This window comes from Leucoraja erinacea, chromosome 1, assembly GCF_028641065.1.
Source record: "Leucoraja erinacea ecotype New England chromosome 1, Leri_hhj_1, whole genome shotgun sequence".
Classification (NCBI taxonomy): domain Eukaryota; kingdom Metazoa; phylum Chordata; class Chondrichthyes; order Rajiformes; family Rajidae; genus Leucoraja; species Leucoraja erinaceus.
The window spans coordinates 67,244,128-67,260,580 of NC_073377.1; the positions used below are offsets into that span (position 1 = coordinate 67,244,128).

General features: G+C 47.4%; 2 protein-coding genes across 3 annotated transcripts in view; one reads left to right on the top strand and one right to left on the bottom strand.

Moving 5' to 3' along the window:
• LOC129697898 (magnesium transporter NIPA3-like) overlaps nt 1-10,246 on the bottom strand; it is a 35,577-nt gene extending 25,331 nt beyond the window's left edge. The window contains exon 1 of one of the 2 annotated variants that reach the window (XM_055636635.1): nt 10,128-10,246. Coding sequence is in view for 1 of the 2 variants with exons in the window: in XM_055636626.1 (XP_055492601.1) it covers nt 9,924-9,945 (22 nt within the window). In the remaining variant the exon portion in view is untranslated. Of the gene's footprint in view, nt 1-9,923 lie in introns of both variants that reach the window. The other variant, XM_055636626.1, reaches the window with a different exon arrangement.
• A 5,573-nt stretch (nt 10,247-15,819) lies between these two features.
• LOC129705538 (cyclic nucleotide-gated channel rod photoreceptor subunit alpha-like) overlaps nt 15,820-16,453 on the top strand; it is a 69,885-nt gene continuing 69,251 nt past the window's right edge. The window contains exon 1 of the mRNA XM_055649524.1: nt 15,820-16,098. Within this exon, the coding sequence (XP_055505499.1) occupies nt 15,820-16,098 (279 nt within the window). The remainder of the gene's footprint in view (nt 16,099-16,453) is intronic.

A 16,453-nucleotide genomic window follows, 5' to 3' on the forward strand; every position in this document is an offset into this window, starting at 1 on the left:
GATTTGTGTAAAAGAAATTCACCCTTATTAGTTCACAAATTACGACCCAACGATCTGAGATATGAAATAAAATTCACCCTTACACAATTTGTGAAAAAAGTAAATAAATAATTTTTTTCCAAACACACTTCTCTAAGCTTGTATTAGCAATGTTACAAAATTTTGAGATTTAAAAAATCAAGTCTGCAATTTATCCCATCAGATAAAGCATAACAATAAGTTTAATTTGACACCAAATTCACTTTCATATCTCAAGTATTAAAAAAGTTATGACCATTTTCATACTCGGAAATTAGCATCTTGTTCCCTATTGATTTTCAATGGACATTACAAAAAAGCTGTGATCTTTGATAGTCAAACGCCCATTTCTTAAGGAAAGATTAACATTTTTAAATAGCCTAAGTGTCCAAAGATTATTCACAAATAATTCACAATATAACATGATTTTTATATCCAATTTACATTAATTTATAGGCCAAATGGAAGGAATTTAGTGTTCAATTGCTGTAAATAAATGCCCATTTAAATCGGCTTTCTAGTGGGTTCATGTGGAACGCGCTGGTTTAGAACGTTGACATAGCGCTGGATTGGTGCCCTCAAATGCCGAGAAAAATACTGCGGGATATAAAAAGCCCAAAATGAACTATTCGTTATAGATAACTTGATATTCAGGGTTATATATATGCCCCATTTAATGTAAAAATAAGGTACATACCTTTAATTGTTTGCTTTATAAAACCCTGGGGCTGCGAGAGGTTGCGAAATCAGAGAGTAATTTTAAAACTATTATAACTATATTATCGAGGCCTATAAAACTAATAATACCTTTTGCGACCGGGTCTTGCAGCGATTTTTCGTTAATGATTTACTAGGCTGAACATGTGCGATTAGTACAGCCTAGTAAAAATCGCGTTTTAAACCCGCCCCCTCCAAACAGCGCCAAAATCGCGGGCCTGGCTGAGGGCAGATTCCCAATGACGATTCAGGTAGGTTTTGTAACATACCTACTTGTATCAATGACACCGCGTTGCATTATCTAAAATTGTGATATGGACAGTTTTCACCTTCATTCACTAAGATGATGGTAAATCTGATCCAGCCCTCCTTCCACCTTCCTGCCTGTTCTCCATACCCCTTGTATCCCAATAGCTCAAAAACCTTTCCATTTCAGCCTTCATACAGCCTTTGGTGTAGCTACTGCTAGAGAAGAAATTCCTCTTTACCTCCATCTTATATGTACCTCACCCCCTCCCTTATTGACAAATCTCCATCCCATCAGGAAACTTCCCCCTCAGCATCTATCTTATCAACACCACGCAGAATTTTATGCTTCAAAATGACCTCATTTTTAAAATGCTCTCCCTTTTCTTCCTCACGATTTGAAAGAGGTGAGGGAATGGGGAAAATGGCACAGAAGGGTAGCCGAGGCTGGAGGAAGAACATCCATGACTGTGAATACATGGTGATAATTTAACTAATGTACCATGAATCTGAGAGCAACCGTCACAATGAATACGCAATAGAAATACAAATTGACACAGCTGCAGTCCATTCCATTAAGAGGCTCCCAGTTTACAACATACCAGTTTAGTCAGTCACCCTCAGAAAGGAACAAAACCAGTTAAAACTTACAAATAGCCATATAACCATATAACAATTACAGCACAAAAACAGGCCATCTCGGCCCTTCTTGAAATAGAGTCATAGAGTTTTACAACTTGTCCCATCTACACTAGTCCCATCTACCTGCATTTGGCCCATATCCCTATAAACTTGTCATATCCATGTACCGGTCTAAATGTTTCTTAAACATTGTGATAGTACCTTCCTCAACCACCTCCTCTCGCAGCTCATTCCATACACCCATCACCCTGTGTGTGAAAAAGTTATCCCTCTTGTTCTTATCTTTCCCCCCTCACCTTAAACCCGTGTTCTCTGGTTCATGATTCCCCTACTCTGGGCAAGAGACTCTGTGCGTCTACCCGATCTATTCCCCTCATGATTATGTACACCTCTATAAGATCATCCCTCATCTTCCTGCGCTCCAAAGAATCGTTCCAGCTTGCTCAACCTCTTGCTATAGCTCAGGCCCTAAAGTCTTGGCAACTTCCTTGTAAATCTTCTCTGCGCCCTTTCCAGCTTGACAACATCGTTCCTATAACATGGTGCCCAAAAATGAACACAATACTCCAATTGCGGCTCCATCAATGTCTTATACAACTGCAACATGACCGCCCAACTTCTATATTCAATACTCTGACTGATGAAGGACAATGAGCCAAAAACCTTTTTGACCACCCCATCTATCTGTGATGCCACTTCCAACTAACTATATTCCTGTACTCCTAGATCCCTCTGCTCTACAACACTCCCCAAATCCCTACTATTCACAGTGTAGGATCTGCCCATGTTAGTGCACCCTAAATGCAACACCTCATTCCATCAACCATTCCCGAGCCCACCCGATCAAGATCCTGCTGTAATTTTTGACAACTATCTTCACTATCTAGAATACCACCCACTTTTGACCAGACAATGTGCATGATGATGTTGAACAAAGAAAATATATTAACCCAAAACACTGGATTACTTTCAAATATTGCTAAAAGCATTTTTAATTTTTAATTTTTTTTAATTTTTTAAACAGAGCCCTTGGCTACAGAATGTTATTGATGCATTGGTAAGAAGGGCAAAGTAAGAGCAAATGGAAATTGATCATGATAAAAAAGAGATGCGAGGTGATGGACCAACATGACTCAGACACAAACAATGGATTGTAGGACCCAAGTAAGTGCTGAGAAACAAAGAATCTGAGTGTACAAGGATCCCTGAAGATTGTAGCAGGAGTACTAGAGGTGATACTCAAGACAGCAGACAGGATACTTGCTTTCATTATCCGGGGTCAAAGGGGTAATCATTTAGTGCATAGCCCTGATCACTACACTACACAAAGGATATGATTGCACCATAAAGGAAGCAATCGAGAGGTACCAGGGTGGTGCCTCAGATTCAGCTATGAGGAAAGACTGGATAGTGGGGTAGTGATTCAGCTATGAGGAAAGACTGGATAGTGGGGTAGTGATTCAGCTATGAGGAAAGACCGGATAGTGGGGTAGTGATTCAGCTATGACGAAAGACTGGATAGGCTGTTTTCCTTGGAGCAAGAGGGGGTTGTGGGTGGGTGGGACCTGACATTTCTATATTATAAGACACAAGGTAGGGTAGATGGCAAGAAACTTTCCTCCAAAACAGGGGTGTCTGTTTATAACCAAAGGACTGATTTAAAGCAAGGGGTAGAGATTTCAGAGGTGATTTGAGGAAATGGTGCTTCACCAACTGGATGCTTTTGATTTGGAATGCACTGCCTGAGGGCTTGCTGGTGGCAGATACTCCCATGACATTTTAGCCGTATTTAGTAGTATTCAGATGATCACTTGAAACACCAAAACATAAAAGGCATATTGGGATCCGACTCGGTGTGCGTCAGATCAAGACCAAACACAAAAATAATTTCAGCAATTGTACACTAATAAAAATAAAATTAAAAAAAATAAATAAATAATAATAATTTCAGAGTGAGAATAAATAATTTTAGGTCAAGAATTTGGATCACAGAACAGTCAAATAAAAAGTTCTACTGGTTTCCTCAGTGTAAATGTAAAGAACCTTTGCTAAGATGAGCCCATTTGCTTCTGCACTGAAGTTAAAACAATTGGATATTTACATCAGATTTTATATTTGATTTGTATTGCTTGATATTTTTGTAACTTTGATCAGGCTGTAAACGTCTGAACTGGAACATAACAGGAATAAAGCATCCAAATTGTGACTAATGTGTAGCTAATCATCAATGTGTAGAGAAAGCTAGGTGCTTTCATCCAATAACATGATCAAATTGGAACAATAATTATTAAGAACACAAATGCCCTTTCCAGTAGTGAGATGGACTGCAAGAGTAAAGCAGCCTTGCTGCAGCTAACCAGGCTTAAGGGCATGTCCTTGGCCCGCAAATTACGCGACCTCGTGGTCATGTTGAGGCGCACAGGCATCGTAAGGCTGTGCGGGGCCGGTCCCACTGAGAAGCGCGAAGGGGAATGTAGTTGTGCGCGACGTCGCGCGGGGCTCCGAAATTTTTGTAGCAAACAAAATCTTCGCGCACCAACGGCCTGTCCCGGAACTGACGGCCAAAGTGGGACAGGCCCAAGACCTCCAACAGCAGCAGAAACAGGCAAACGATCGCCGAACTCGGCCTGTGGCTCACGGCCGTTGCGGTCCGGATCCGCCCCCACTTCTACTCCCAGAGCGGGGCCTAGACGATTGAAAATAGACACAAAATGCTTGAGTAACTCACCGTGACCGGCAGCATCTCTGGAGAGAAGCAATAGGTGACATTTCGGGTCGAGACCCTTCTTTCAGACTGAAGAAGAGTCTCGACACGAAACGTCACCCATTGCTTCTCTCCAGAGTTGCTGCCGGTCCCGCTGAGTTACTCCTGCATTTTGCGTCCATCTTCAAATGACGTCACACGCTCCAGACGGCTGTGCGTACGCATGAAATCACACACGACCTTCGCGGGACCGTCGCGGCTCGCATAATTTACCTGCCAAGGACATGTAAGTGGGGCAGGCCCTTTAGGCTCAACCACACCTGAAGCATTGCACAGTTTTGGTTGCTTTATTAAAACATAAAATATATATTTTTTGCTTAGATGTACTGCAGTGAATATTCACCTGGATGAGAAGTTCACCTATGAGGAACGACTGGGCAAAATTGGTTATTGATCTCTGGAGTTTAGAAGAAAGAGATGGAATTCAGAGGGGCCTTGAAGTAGATACTATTGGGAGGCATTATGAAGGAGCAGGTGTGGGGGAATAAGTGTTTAACCATTTAAAACTGAGATAAGGACGTACTTCTCAAAAACATTTTGCACTCTCAGGCCCTCAGTAGGCTTTGGACTAAAAATGAAATCAAGCAGCAAAATCGAGGTCAAAGATGTGATTATTCGAGAGCCATGCAGTTATACCACAAATCAAATTTGCTGCCGGATTTCCAAGATGATAATTAATGAATAGGAAGGTAGTATGAATGTGTAAACAGAATTCTGCCAAGATCATGGATTCTCTTTTTTGGTCTCAGATTAGTAAATTCGGCATAAAATATGTATCAATATTGTTTGTAAAAGCTAATGTTAAATCCTGCTTTTCCTTAATTTATACAAACAAGTTTTTGTTTCATGAGTGTTCTCTGAACAGGAATCTTGAATTGAATTTTCCAATGGCTCTAAACATTCTGCCTTTAAACTTAACCCAACATATAATTATAACTACTAGGATAAAATTATAACTACTGGGATAAAATTGACTTCATAATGAATATTTGCTTGGAGAAAACCTATTTATTATGCAGTAAAACATTAAATTCTACAAGTATAATATTGATATCTAGTATATGTTCCACTCTTGGAAAGTATGCCAACTGGACTCCAAATATTGTACCCAATTTGTCACCATTGCAGGTCAAATATACCAGAACAATAAAATCTCATGAGACGTCACCCATTCCTTCTATCCAGAGATGCTGCCTGTCTCTGAGTTACTCCAGCATTTTGTGTCTATCTTCCGTTTAAACCAGCATCTGCAGTTCCCTCCTACAAAATCCCATGATTTGATCACACAAATGACATCCAATTAACCTACAGTTTAAAATATTGCTAGAATTTAAGAAAACTAGACTGCACATGTCACCTGTATCCACCTATCACTTGGCAGGCTTTATCCTGCCCCCACCTCTCTTCCAGCATTTTCCCCCCACTCAATCAGTCTGAAGAAGGGCCCCAACCTGAAACGTCACATATTCATGTTCTCAGAGATGCTCTTGGCACACAGAGTTACACCAGCACTTTGTGTCTTTTTTTGTAAGCCAGCATCTGCTGTCGATTGTTTCTGCAAAAAAACCTGCTCTGAAATATGGTCATGGAACAAAAGGCCACAGAGCTGAAATATTTTGTTTTCTCTGTAAACAGCAGTACCACGAGTTAAGGTTGAATAATGTAAATTGTGATGACATGTCAATGTCCCCCAACAAATTTACGTTTGGGGTTAAGTGACATTTCATAACCAACGGAGATTTGATTTTTGGCAGACTCGATTTTCTGGTTATAAACCCTATTAACGCCCTTCCTTACACGGCGACAGCAGTAAGTTTCATATTATAACAATTTCCCAAGTGATAACCAATTTCATAAGTGATAACTTGATGAATGCCAGAATTTGATGCCAAGAGCAGTGAAATTTACAAAACAACCTATATAATCCATCCCCCAGGACCGCCTAACCTCATCGCTGCACCCAGCCCATCCAACATCGCCGTTGGACCGGACCCATTCAACATCGCCTTCACACGGGACACGCCGAATATCAGCGTCGCACCGGACCTACTGAACATCGCCGCCGGACTGGGGCTCTCCGTAGACATGGCCGTTACACCGCGCCCTACTCACCTCGTTGCCTCACCGGGCTGGCCTCACCGCGCTTCCCCACCGACCATCCACCCACCGGGACCTCCCACGCATCGCCCGCCGACCCGGACTCTACTGCCCGCAGACTCCTACCATCGGGTCCACCGAAGCTCGCCACTCCACCGCCCTCCAGCAGCTCTCAGCTGTCGCCTTACCTGCAGCCTAGACTCAGCACTGGGCCTGAAGCCTCCACGCTGCTAACTTCCACTTCCCTGGGTTTGACTGCATTGGGTCATAGTGCTAGTCTCCCCAACCCAGGTAACCTCAGTGGCTGTTCGACTGCGACTTCCCCATCCCCCTCTAACTATGTGACCCCTGTTCTTCACCACCCACACTACAGTCTTCATGCCCCCCTCCTCCCTGACCACCCACCACCAGACATCCCCTCGGCCTCAGTCCACTTACCTGCCTTCCTCCGGCCCCAACCCCCATCCCTGTCGGGTGTTCACCATCCCCCCCGACCTCCCCCTCTCCGACACCGAACCGTCGGTCCTCAGCAGGTCTAACCTTTGTCCCCCTCCATCCCCACATCAATGAGTTCCGCGCCCACCACGACTTGGAGGTCTTCTGCCATCGCCTCCGCCTCACAGCGTTATTCCATGGGAAGGAGTCCTCGCCCCCCCCCCATTGATGATCCCTTTTCCCGTCTCCAACGAACCCCCTCCCCGTGGACACCCTCTCATGGCCTTCCAGCTTTAGACCCGTTTATCCAAAACTGCCGTCGCGACTTCAACCACCTCCACTCCCCTGTGTCACTCCAATCTCTCCCCCCCTGAACGTACAGCCATCGACTCACTTCGCAACAACCCAGACTGGGTTATCAAACCCGCCAACAAGGGAGGTGCCGCGGTAGTCTGGCGCATCGATCTCTACAAAGTCAAGGCCACGCGCCAACTCTCGGACACCTCCTCCTACTTACCCATGGACCACGACCCCACTGACGAGCACCAGGCCACCATCTCCACCACCATCACCGACTTCATCAACTCCGGCTCCCAGCCTGACCGAGCCTCCAACCTCATCGTTCCCCAGCCCCGCACAGGCCGATTTTACCTTCTCCTCAAAATGCACAAACCTGACTGCCCTGGTAGACCCATTGTCTCTGCCTGTTCGTGCCCTACCGAACTTATTTCCACATACCTTAACTCCATCCTATCCCCCCTGGTTAAATCCCTCCCTATCTATGTTCAAGACACCTCAGACACTCTCCGTTGTCTCCGGGTATTCCATTCTCTTGGCCCCTATCCCCTCATCTTCACCATGGACGTCCAGTCACTCTACACCTCCATCCCCCACCAGGATGGTCTCAAAACCCTCCGGTTCTTCCTCGACCGGAGAATCAACCTATACACGTCCACTGATACTCTCCTCCGCCTAGCGGAGTTGGTCCTTACCCTCAATAACTTCTCGTTTGACTCCTCCCATTTCCTCCAAATACAAGCCGTAACTATGGGCACGCGCATGGGCCCCAGCTATGTCTGCCTCTTTGTAAAGTACGTCGAACAATCCTTGTTCTAGACGTACCAGGGCCCTATCCCCGACCTCTACCTCCGCTACATCATCTCTCACTCTCACCATCGACTGCACCACTGTCTCCCCATCTCCCCAGGCCCGCAACCTTGGCGTGATCTTTGATTCCACCCTCTCCCTTGAGCCTCACATCCGCCATGTCATTAAAACCTCCTTCTTTCACCTCCGCAACATCGCCAAAATCAGACCCTCTCTCACACCTCCCGCTGCTGAAAGACTCATCCATGCCTTCATCTCCTCCCGACTGGACTACTGCAACTCACTTCTCCTTGGCATCAGCTCCACCTACATCAACCGACTCCAACTGGTCCAGAACGCAGCCGCCCGACTCATCCCCCACACCAAATCCTGGCATCACATCACGCCAGTCCTCAAACAACTTCACTGGCTTCCCATCTCCCACCGGATCACCTACAAAATCCTGGTCCTCACCTACAAAGCCCTCCACCATCTGGCCCCCCCATATCTCACTGACCTCCTCTCCCCCTACCAACCCTCACGGTCCCTCAGATCCACATCAGCCGGTCTCCATCCACAAGTCCAACCTCCGCAGAGCCTTGTCCAGGGCAGCTCCCAGGCTCTGGAACTCCCTCCCCCAACTGATCTGCAATTCCGTGTCCCTCACCATCTTCCAGTCCCGCCTCAAGACCCATCTCTTCACCTCTGCCTATCCTTAGCCCCACGTCCCCCTCCCTTTTCATCTGTGCTTGAATTGCCTCATATTGTGTTTTGAATTGAATTCTGTCTTTAATTTGTGTACTAGTCATGTCTCTACTATTTATTTCATTTCGCATACATGTTTTTCCTCTACTTGCTAAATTTTTGTAAGGTGTCCTTGAGACCCTTGAAAGGCGCCCATAAATAAAATTCATTATTATTATTACATCAACGATTGCTTTGGTGCTACCTCCTGCACCCACACACAACTAACTGACTTCATCCGCTTCACCACTAACTTCCATCCGGCACTCAAATACACCTGAACCATTTCCGACACTTCCCTACCTTTTCTTGACTTCACTATCTCCATCGCAGGTGATAGAGTTCTGACCGACATCCACTATAAACCCACTGACTCCCATGGCTATCTAGACTAATCTTCTTCCCACCCTGCTTCCTGTAAGGACGCCATCCCCTACTCCCAATTCCTCCGTCTACGCCGCATCTGCTCCCAGGATGAGGTGTTCCACACCAGGGCATCGGAAATGTCTTTATTCTTCAGGGAACGGGGATTCCCCTCCCCTACTATAGCCGAGGCTCTCACCAGGGTCTCTTTAATACCCCGTAACACTGCTCTCTCTTCCCATCCCCCCCCCCCCCCCCAGTAGCCTTTGCTGTGTCCTCCCCTTCTCAGCTCTCCCTCCTCTTCCTTTCTTCTCCCCGTCCCCCCCCCCCACCCCCCCCCCCTCCCACCCTACAAGGTCTGAAGAAGGGTTTTGGCCCGAAACGTTGCCCATTTCCTTCGCTCCATAGATGCTGCTGCACCCGCTGAGTTTCACCAGCACTTTTGTCTACCTATATAAAATGGGTCAGCTCAGTACTGGACTACTATGGGCAGCTTTGAGCTCCACAAACAGAGGATGACGTTTACACAGCGTTTCGATTGCCTTCACATTGTTGTAGGTTGACAAGGAAGTACAACTACGTAATCACATGAAATATATGATAAGTTCAAATCGTGCAATATTAAATGCCCCGTGTAATATTTGTGCGATGGGTGGAAATAAAACAGTTTTCAACAGCAAATATAAAGCACTTAAAATAGGACTGGCAGGCCAATAGACAATAGGTGCAGGAATAGGCCATTCGGCCCTTCGAGCCAGCACCGCCATTCAATGTGATCATGGCCGGCACAGCTAAAAGACATTTACATTACCTTCAACACACGCTGCACCCATTAAAAGATGTCTCTGTATATCTGGAAGCGGTGTTTCTCCGGAGCTAAATAAGCAGGTCTTTTTTGGCTAATATCTTGGGCGCGCTGAAAGTTGCTCACCAAAATCTTTGTCCAGCTCACAATTTGAAACTCCTTATACTTTTAACTCTGTGGCTAGTCTCCCCCATTCGGCTGGATACCTACTGCATAGCGGGGCTGCGGACACTGCCGCCAGGCGTCCCTCCCACGTGTTGCTCGCCAGACCCCAGGTGTCAATGAGGAGTTAACCTGGCGCACAGCCAGTCCGCTCCACCCTGCCCGTCCCGCCCTTGTTTCACAGGAGGTGCAGGGGACTCGTTGTCCCCAAGCAGTTGCGTGATGTCATTAGTGACGATTTTAGGTAGAATAGTTTTCTTTCGACCTGCTAACGCATTGCACTGGCATTATGTTTCGAGTTTACTTCAGAGATACAGTGTGGAAGCAGGCTCTTCGGTCCCCGCCAACCACTGATCACCCATTCATTCACATGTTAACCCATTCCTTACACAGAAGGGGGGATTTTACACAGACCAATTAACTCACATACCCGCACATTTTTGGGATGTGGAAGGAAACCCACGTTAAACTTCTCTTCTGACCCTCTCTCACTGTTCCCCCTGTGTGGTTCATGCTCTCCTCCTGCAGTAGCTCTGTGATTCCCACTGTTCCCCTCTGTTTTTCCCCCTCAAGATTCCAGTAGCTGCAGTCTCTTGTGTTGCCACTCAACCTTTATTTGAGACTAGACCAAGTGCAGACCCGTTGGGTCTGTGCCCCCAACGTGCGGTTGTGTGGGGTGGTGGTGGTGGGGTGTGGGGGGGGGGGGGGGGGGGGGGCATCGTCACACACTAACTACCCCCCGCCCGCCCGCACCCACGCTAATAGAGGGGGAGGAGAGGGGGGGGGGGGGGGGGGGAGGGAGAGGGGAGAGGGGGGGAGGAAGGAGGGAAGAGGAGAAGGAGAGGAGGAGGGGAGGAGGGAGGAGGGAGGAGGGAGAGAGAGTGCCTTTTTACTTCAACCCAAACCCAGGCAGTGCTTTTTTACCTCTAACCATATTTTCATTTTCAAACCAAATTAAGGGTACTCACAGCTGTAGACATTTGTCAGTGTCATTCAAAGCTCTGATTGAGGCACACCACTTGCAGAGACTTATTGAGGCACATTACTTCCTGGTTTTATAGTCCCTCCACCTCCCTCCAGCAGGGGCAGCAGAGAGAATGGAGAATGTTGTAAAATCATTAATATCTCTGTAGATTTTCATCGACGGGAAAAATCCTCGGCACACGTGTGGCGGAGGGGGGCTCTGAGCGAGGTGGCCAAAAATGACGGCCGTAGGTGGCAGCGTTCTCTCGGAAACCGCAGCACAGGAAGCCAAAACCGGCCAAGAACAGAGTTTTACTAATATAGATAAGGCCATTGGTGAACCAGCTGAAGACATTGAGCCAAAGTTGCCTTCAGATACTTTAGTGTTAAATGAGGCATCTTATAACCATATTATCTTCCTTTGTGCTCAGTGTGACTAGTCGCTGGAGAATTTTCTCCGGATCTTCATTGATTTGGGTTTCAGCAGAGCATGAGTCATTTGAGTGAATTTCCCCTGGATAGCAAGGAGAATACTCGTTTTCGCTGCCGTTCAGTATTTTAATCTGTACCAAGGCTGTAATCACATTTTTTGCTGAATAATCTTGACAAGAGTCAACCCTAAGCTATAGTGAAAGGTGATTAATGAGCAAATGTCTTTTTTGTTGTCAATATTTGTTATTGCTTCACTGATCCAGACTGATTTTAGTGACCAGGATGCAGGCTTGCTGGGAACATTGATGAGAAAGTGTCAGCTGTCATTAGCTTGTCCTGAAATGAAAAGAAAAAGTTGAGTTCTGGTTGGGAGAGTGAATGAGGGAGAAGGGAACACTGACATGCTGCAACAGTTTGACATGGCATACAGGTCACCACTACCACAGTTGAAATTATATCAGAAACTATTGCGTTTACTATGTACTAGGCTGTAGGACCCATTGGGTCCCATTCTCACACGGGAGGGCTGGTCCCCCAACGCAATATTCTACCTCACCACCAATTCCAATATTCCACCACTAACGCAGAGCCCCCAACTGCGCGGGCACGGCTGACGGGTTCCCGTTGTGACGCCTCTGATCCCCCTTCCTCCCCTTACCCCCCCCTCCACCCCCACACCACCTCTTGCCCACCCCCCCCCCCCTCCACCCCCCACACGCACTCACTACATCCCCCTCTCAAACTCTCCCGCCCCCCCATCCACTTAGTGGCTCTCTGGCAGCGCAGCAATTCCCTCCCATTGCGTTCCCATTGTGACGTAGACCATGCAGGTATTACTGCGCGGGTGCAGCTGACGGGCACGACAAGTGGAAAAGGGATTTATTAAAGTTTAAAATGTGAATAATTCTTAAAATATAACAACAATTTAAATGTTAAAGAGGAGGTGCAGGAGAGGAGGGATGCAGGGGAAGGGGGTTCAAGGGAGGGGTGTGTAGGAGAGGGGCGCGTGTTGGAGAGGGGAGGTATAGGGGGAGGGGGGGCGCAGGGGAGGGGGGCACAGGGGAGGGGGAGTGCAGGGGAGGGGGGTGTTGGATGGGTGTGTGTAGAACGGGGGGTGGGGTGTAGGGGAGGAGCAGTGTAGGGAAGGGCACATGCAGGGGAGGGGGGTTTAGGGGAGATGGGGTGTAGGGGAGGGCAGGTGCAGGGGAGGGGGGGGTGAAGGGGGGGGAGGGGTTGGGGGGAGTAGGGGAGGGGGTCGTGGGGTGGGTGGGGGTAGGGGAGGGGTGGTTGTGGGAGGGGGATGTGTGGTGGGGGCAGGCGGTGTGTGAGGTGGGGGTTGTGGGAGGGGGAGAGGGGGTGGTGTGGGAAGGGGGGGGAGGGGGGGGGTGTGGGAAGGGGGGGAAGGTGATGGTGTGGGAGGGCAAGGGTGTGTGGTGGGGGGAGGTGTGAGGGGAGGAGGCGGTGTGTGAGGTGGGGGTTTGGGAGGGGGAGAGAGGATGGTGTGGGAGGGCAGGGTGTGGTGCGGGGAGAGGTGTGGTATGGGGGGGAAGGGGGTGGTGTGGGGGGTGGGTGGGTGGTGTGAGGGGAGGAGGGGGTGTGTATGCTCAGTGGCTCCCGGCCCCCGGCTCCGACCGCACTTACCGGCTGCAGACTCACTCACCGGCTCTCGTCCCCGGCTGCACACATCGGCACCCGGGTCATCACGATGGTTGCCGCCCCCGTTTGCAGAACACAGCATCCACTCGCAGAGCACAGCCCCCGCTCGCAGTCCGCTTCAGCTTTATTCTACCCGCCGGACAATAAGTGCCGGAAGGGGAGTTACCTTCATGGTGACTGACAGGCGAGAAGACCAATCTGCTCATCTCACGATTTTGTAAACCTTCATAACTTTTGTAATATCCCACCGGTCGGAATAAAACTTGTTGCGCTTGGAGCAGAGGAGAACGGTGAGTAAGCTGGCGAAAAAGGATACCTACCGCTATAGGACACCGTATTTGCGCAAATTTTAATACAATGCAGACTGGAAACGGTCAAGATGAGAGTTTTAGTAATAGTATAGAAGATAGATAGATAGATAGATATTTGTCTTAGTTATGTGACGCATATTAATCAAGTGTCTAACAAGGCAAATAGAACTCTCGGCCTTCTCGAAAGAAATTTTCACGCATGTAGTACATCCGTCAAAGAGAATGCCTACAAGTCCTTGGTCAGGCCCAAATTGGAGTATTGTGGAGTCGTATGGGATCCTTTCAACCACAACAAGATCACCCTGGAGAAAGTACAACGCAGAGCAGCCCACTTTGTATGTAATGACTACAAGCGCAAATCAAGCGCGAATAATATGCTGACTTCTCTCGGATGGGATACCCTAGAGCTCCGCAGAATCAGGCTAAGACTGATTGAAATTTACGATGAGATTCACAAAATCACGGCATCAAATCTCCCGTCATCCCAGAGCACCAACTACCACGAAACAAGACAAAATAACGGTCCCAAAATCATCAACTCGCTAAATTTCAATAAACTTTGCTACTAATTTTCCTTTTACCCAAGGACGATAAGGGAATGGAATATGTTACCGCCCAACACATGTGCTGCTCCCGATGTTAAGTCATTTAAAAAGGGGATTGAGCAACTAGATCTCCTCAAGTTGGTCAAAAAGGCCCACTTCAAAATTTAATCACTACTCTACTCACTCCGACCGGCACGAGATAACCACTGATGAGGTGTTTGCGCAGTAATCAACCAGAACCAGATAGGTGATGTTTCGGGTTGGGACCCTACTTCAGTCTGAAGTGTCACCTATCCGTTTTCTCCATGGATGCTGCCTGACCTGCTGAGCTACTCCAATATTTTCTGTTCTACCATCTGGGAATTAAAGGGTTCCCTCAGTCATTGATTTTACTTTCAGTTTAAGGGCCTGTCCCACTGTACGAGTTAATTCATGAGCTCTCCCGAGTTTAAAAAAAATCAAACTCGTGGTAAGTACGTAGAATGTACGCAGTGGCTACGTCGGAGCTCGTGGATGTCTCGTAGCGGCTCGTAATGCTAACGGCAGGTACTCGGGAAACATGGTAACTCGTGAAGTTTTTTAAGCACTGTGAAAAATGTCCACGAGAGCCCCGAGTACCTACGAACGGCTATTACCGTAATTCTCCGAGTTCAAATCAGGGGAAACTCGGGAGAACTCTTGAATTATCTCGTACAGTGGGACAGCCCCTTTATGTTTCCCCTCTTTGATTTACAAATACTGTTCTTTTGCAGCCTGAACACAGCCAGATTTGGGTCTGACCCGTTTCCCCTCATCTCCTCAATGTCTCTTCTTTCTCTCAATTTCCCTGCCCCACCTCATCTGCATGAAACATGTAACTGTCATAGATCAAGCTCTTTAACAGCGCATATCCTGCATAAATTAGTTTCTAGCACGTTTACATAAATGAAACATCCACCAGTGATATGTTAAATGAGGATTTCCATATATATCAGGGATACAATGCATTTTTTATGTTTACACCACCCATTTTATGTTCACACCACCCATTTTTATGTATACCACCCATTTATAGCAACGGAAGTGAGCGAATTCCAATTTCTCAGCTAAAATAAGGTCAGCATAATGCTAACTATTGTAAAGGTTTCGGGCAGCTCATGTTCATACATTTGTACAATATACATATGGGTGACCAGTCCCCATGGAAACAGAACAACAAAGAGGCAACACCTTGCAGGCAATTTTGTCATATTAAGTTTCTAAATCAGCATCACCTTTAATTTCACCCTCATTCATCTGCAGAGAATTTGGGCAGACACTCCTATGATATTTTGTCAGTTGATATAGATGGTTAAAAATAATTTAAAAAAAATTAAATTAACAATAGGAAAGCCATTTGGCGTGGTTCTGTGTCAATGAAACTAACCTCTAATACGCAAAGGTAAATATGGGTGAGGTAAGAGAAGTTATGCAATGTGACCATGCACATAATGAGCCTTTTAAAGGTGAACTGGTTTGCTTAGTTTCACAGATAATAAATTGTTCTAGGAATGGAATGGAGAATGTTGATATGCAGCATTGCAAAAGCATGTGGAATACTTTATTGTCACGGTGAGAGTGAAATTCTTTGCTGCATACCCAATGTAAACAAACAGCTGCCACCTACGGCACTGATAAAGTTACAAAGCACAGCGGCTCCTCCTTTTGTTTCCCCCCCCACAGCGGTTACCCCACGCCGGGTCCCCATTGCCCTTTGTTCTCACCCCCTCCCCATTGTCCATTGTTCTTCCCCCACCCGCTCACCACAGTCCCCCTACGCCGGGTCCTCCATTGTTCTTCCCCTCTCCCCTCACGATGGTCCCTCATGCTCTCATCGACCGTCGACCACGGGTTGATCCGCGAGGCATCGCTGCTGCCGCCCCATCGCCGCGAGGCTTCACTGTTGCCGCCATCGAGGGAGGCGTCACCGCCCCACTTAATGCCTCCATGGTGCTGACCTGGGCCCCAGCCGCCGGCTCCGGAACTCGGACTCCGAACCGCGAGGCCCAGCTCATCCATCCGACCCGCAAGGCCCGGTTCCTCCGTCTGACCCTCGAGGTCCCGGCTCGGTGTAAGACTGTTATTAAACATGTCGTAAGGCTGTTATTATGAAGCCTTTATTCTGCCATGTTCATGTGCAAATCATGAGTGTGCACCTCAGTACATTCTTATCATTTGAGCACAGCGTGGTTGAAACTTTCTGCAAGTTTAACAATGGCCAAGATTTTTGCAGAGCAGCAACAAAGAGAGCAGGGGGCGCTGTCCTGTGCATGTCTGCCCAGCCAGTAGCTGTCTGTCTCTTCATCTTTTATTTTTTATTTTAGTTAGTTAAGTGTTTTTGTTTGGAGGTCTAGACATTTTTATGTGGGGGGTGGGGGCGGGAGGGGAGAAACTGCCTTTCCGGATCCCTACCTGGTCGGAGAAGCAGCTTTTCTCCGGGCTGCAGCTT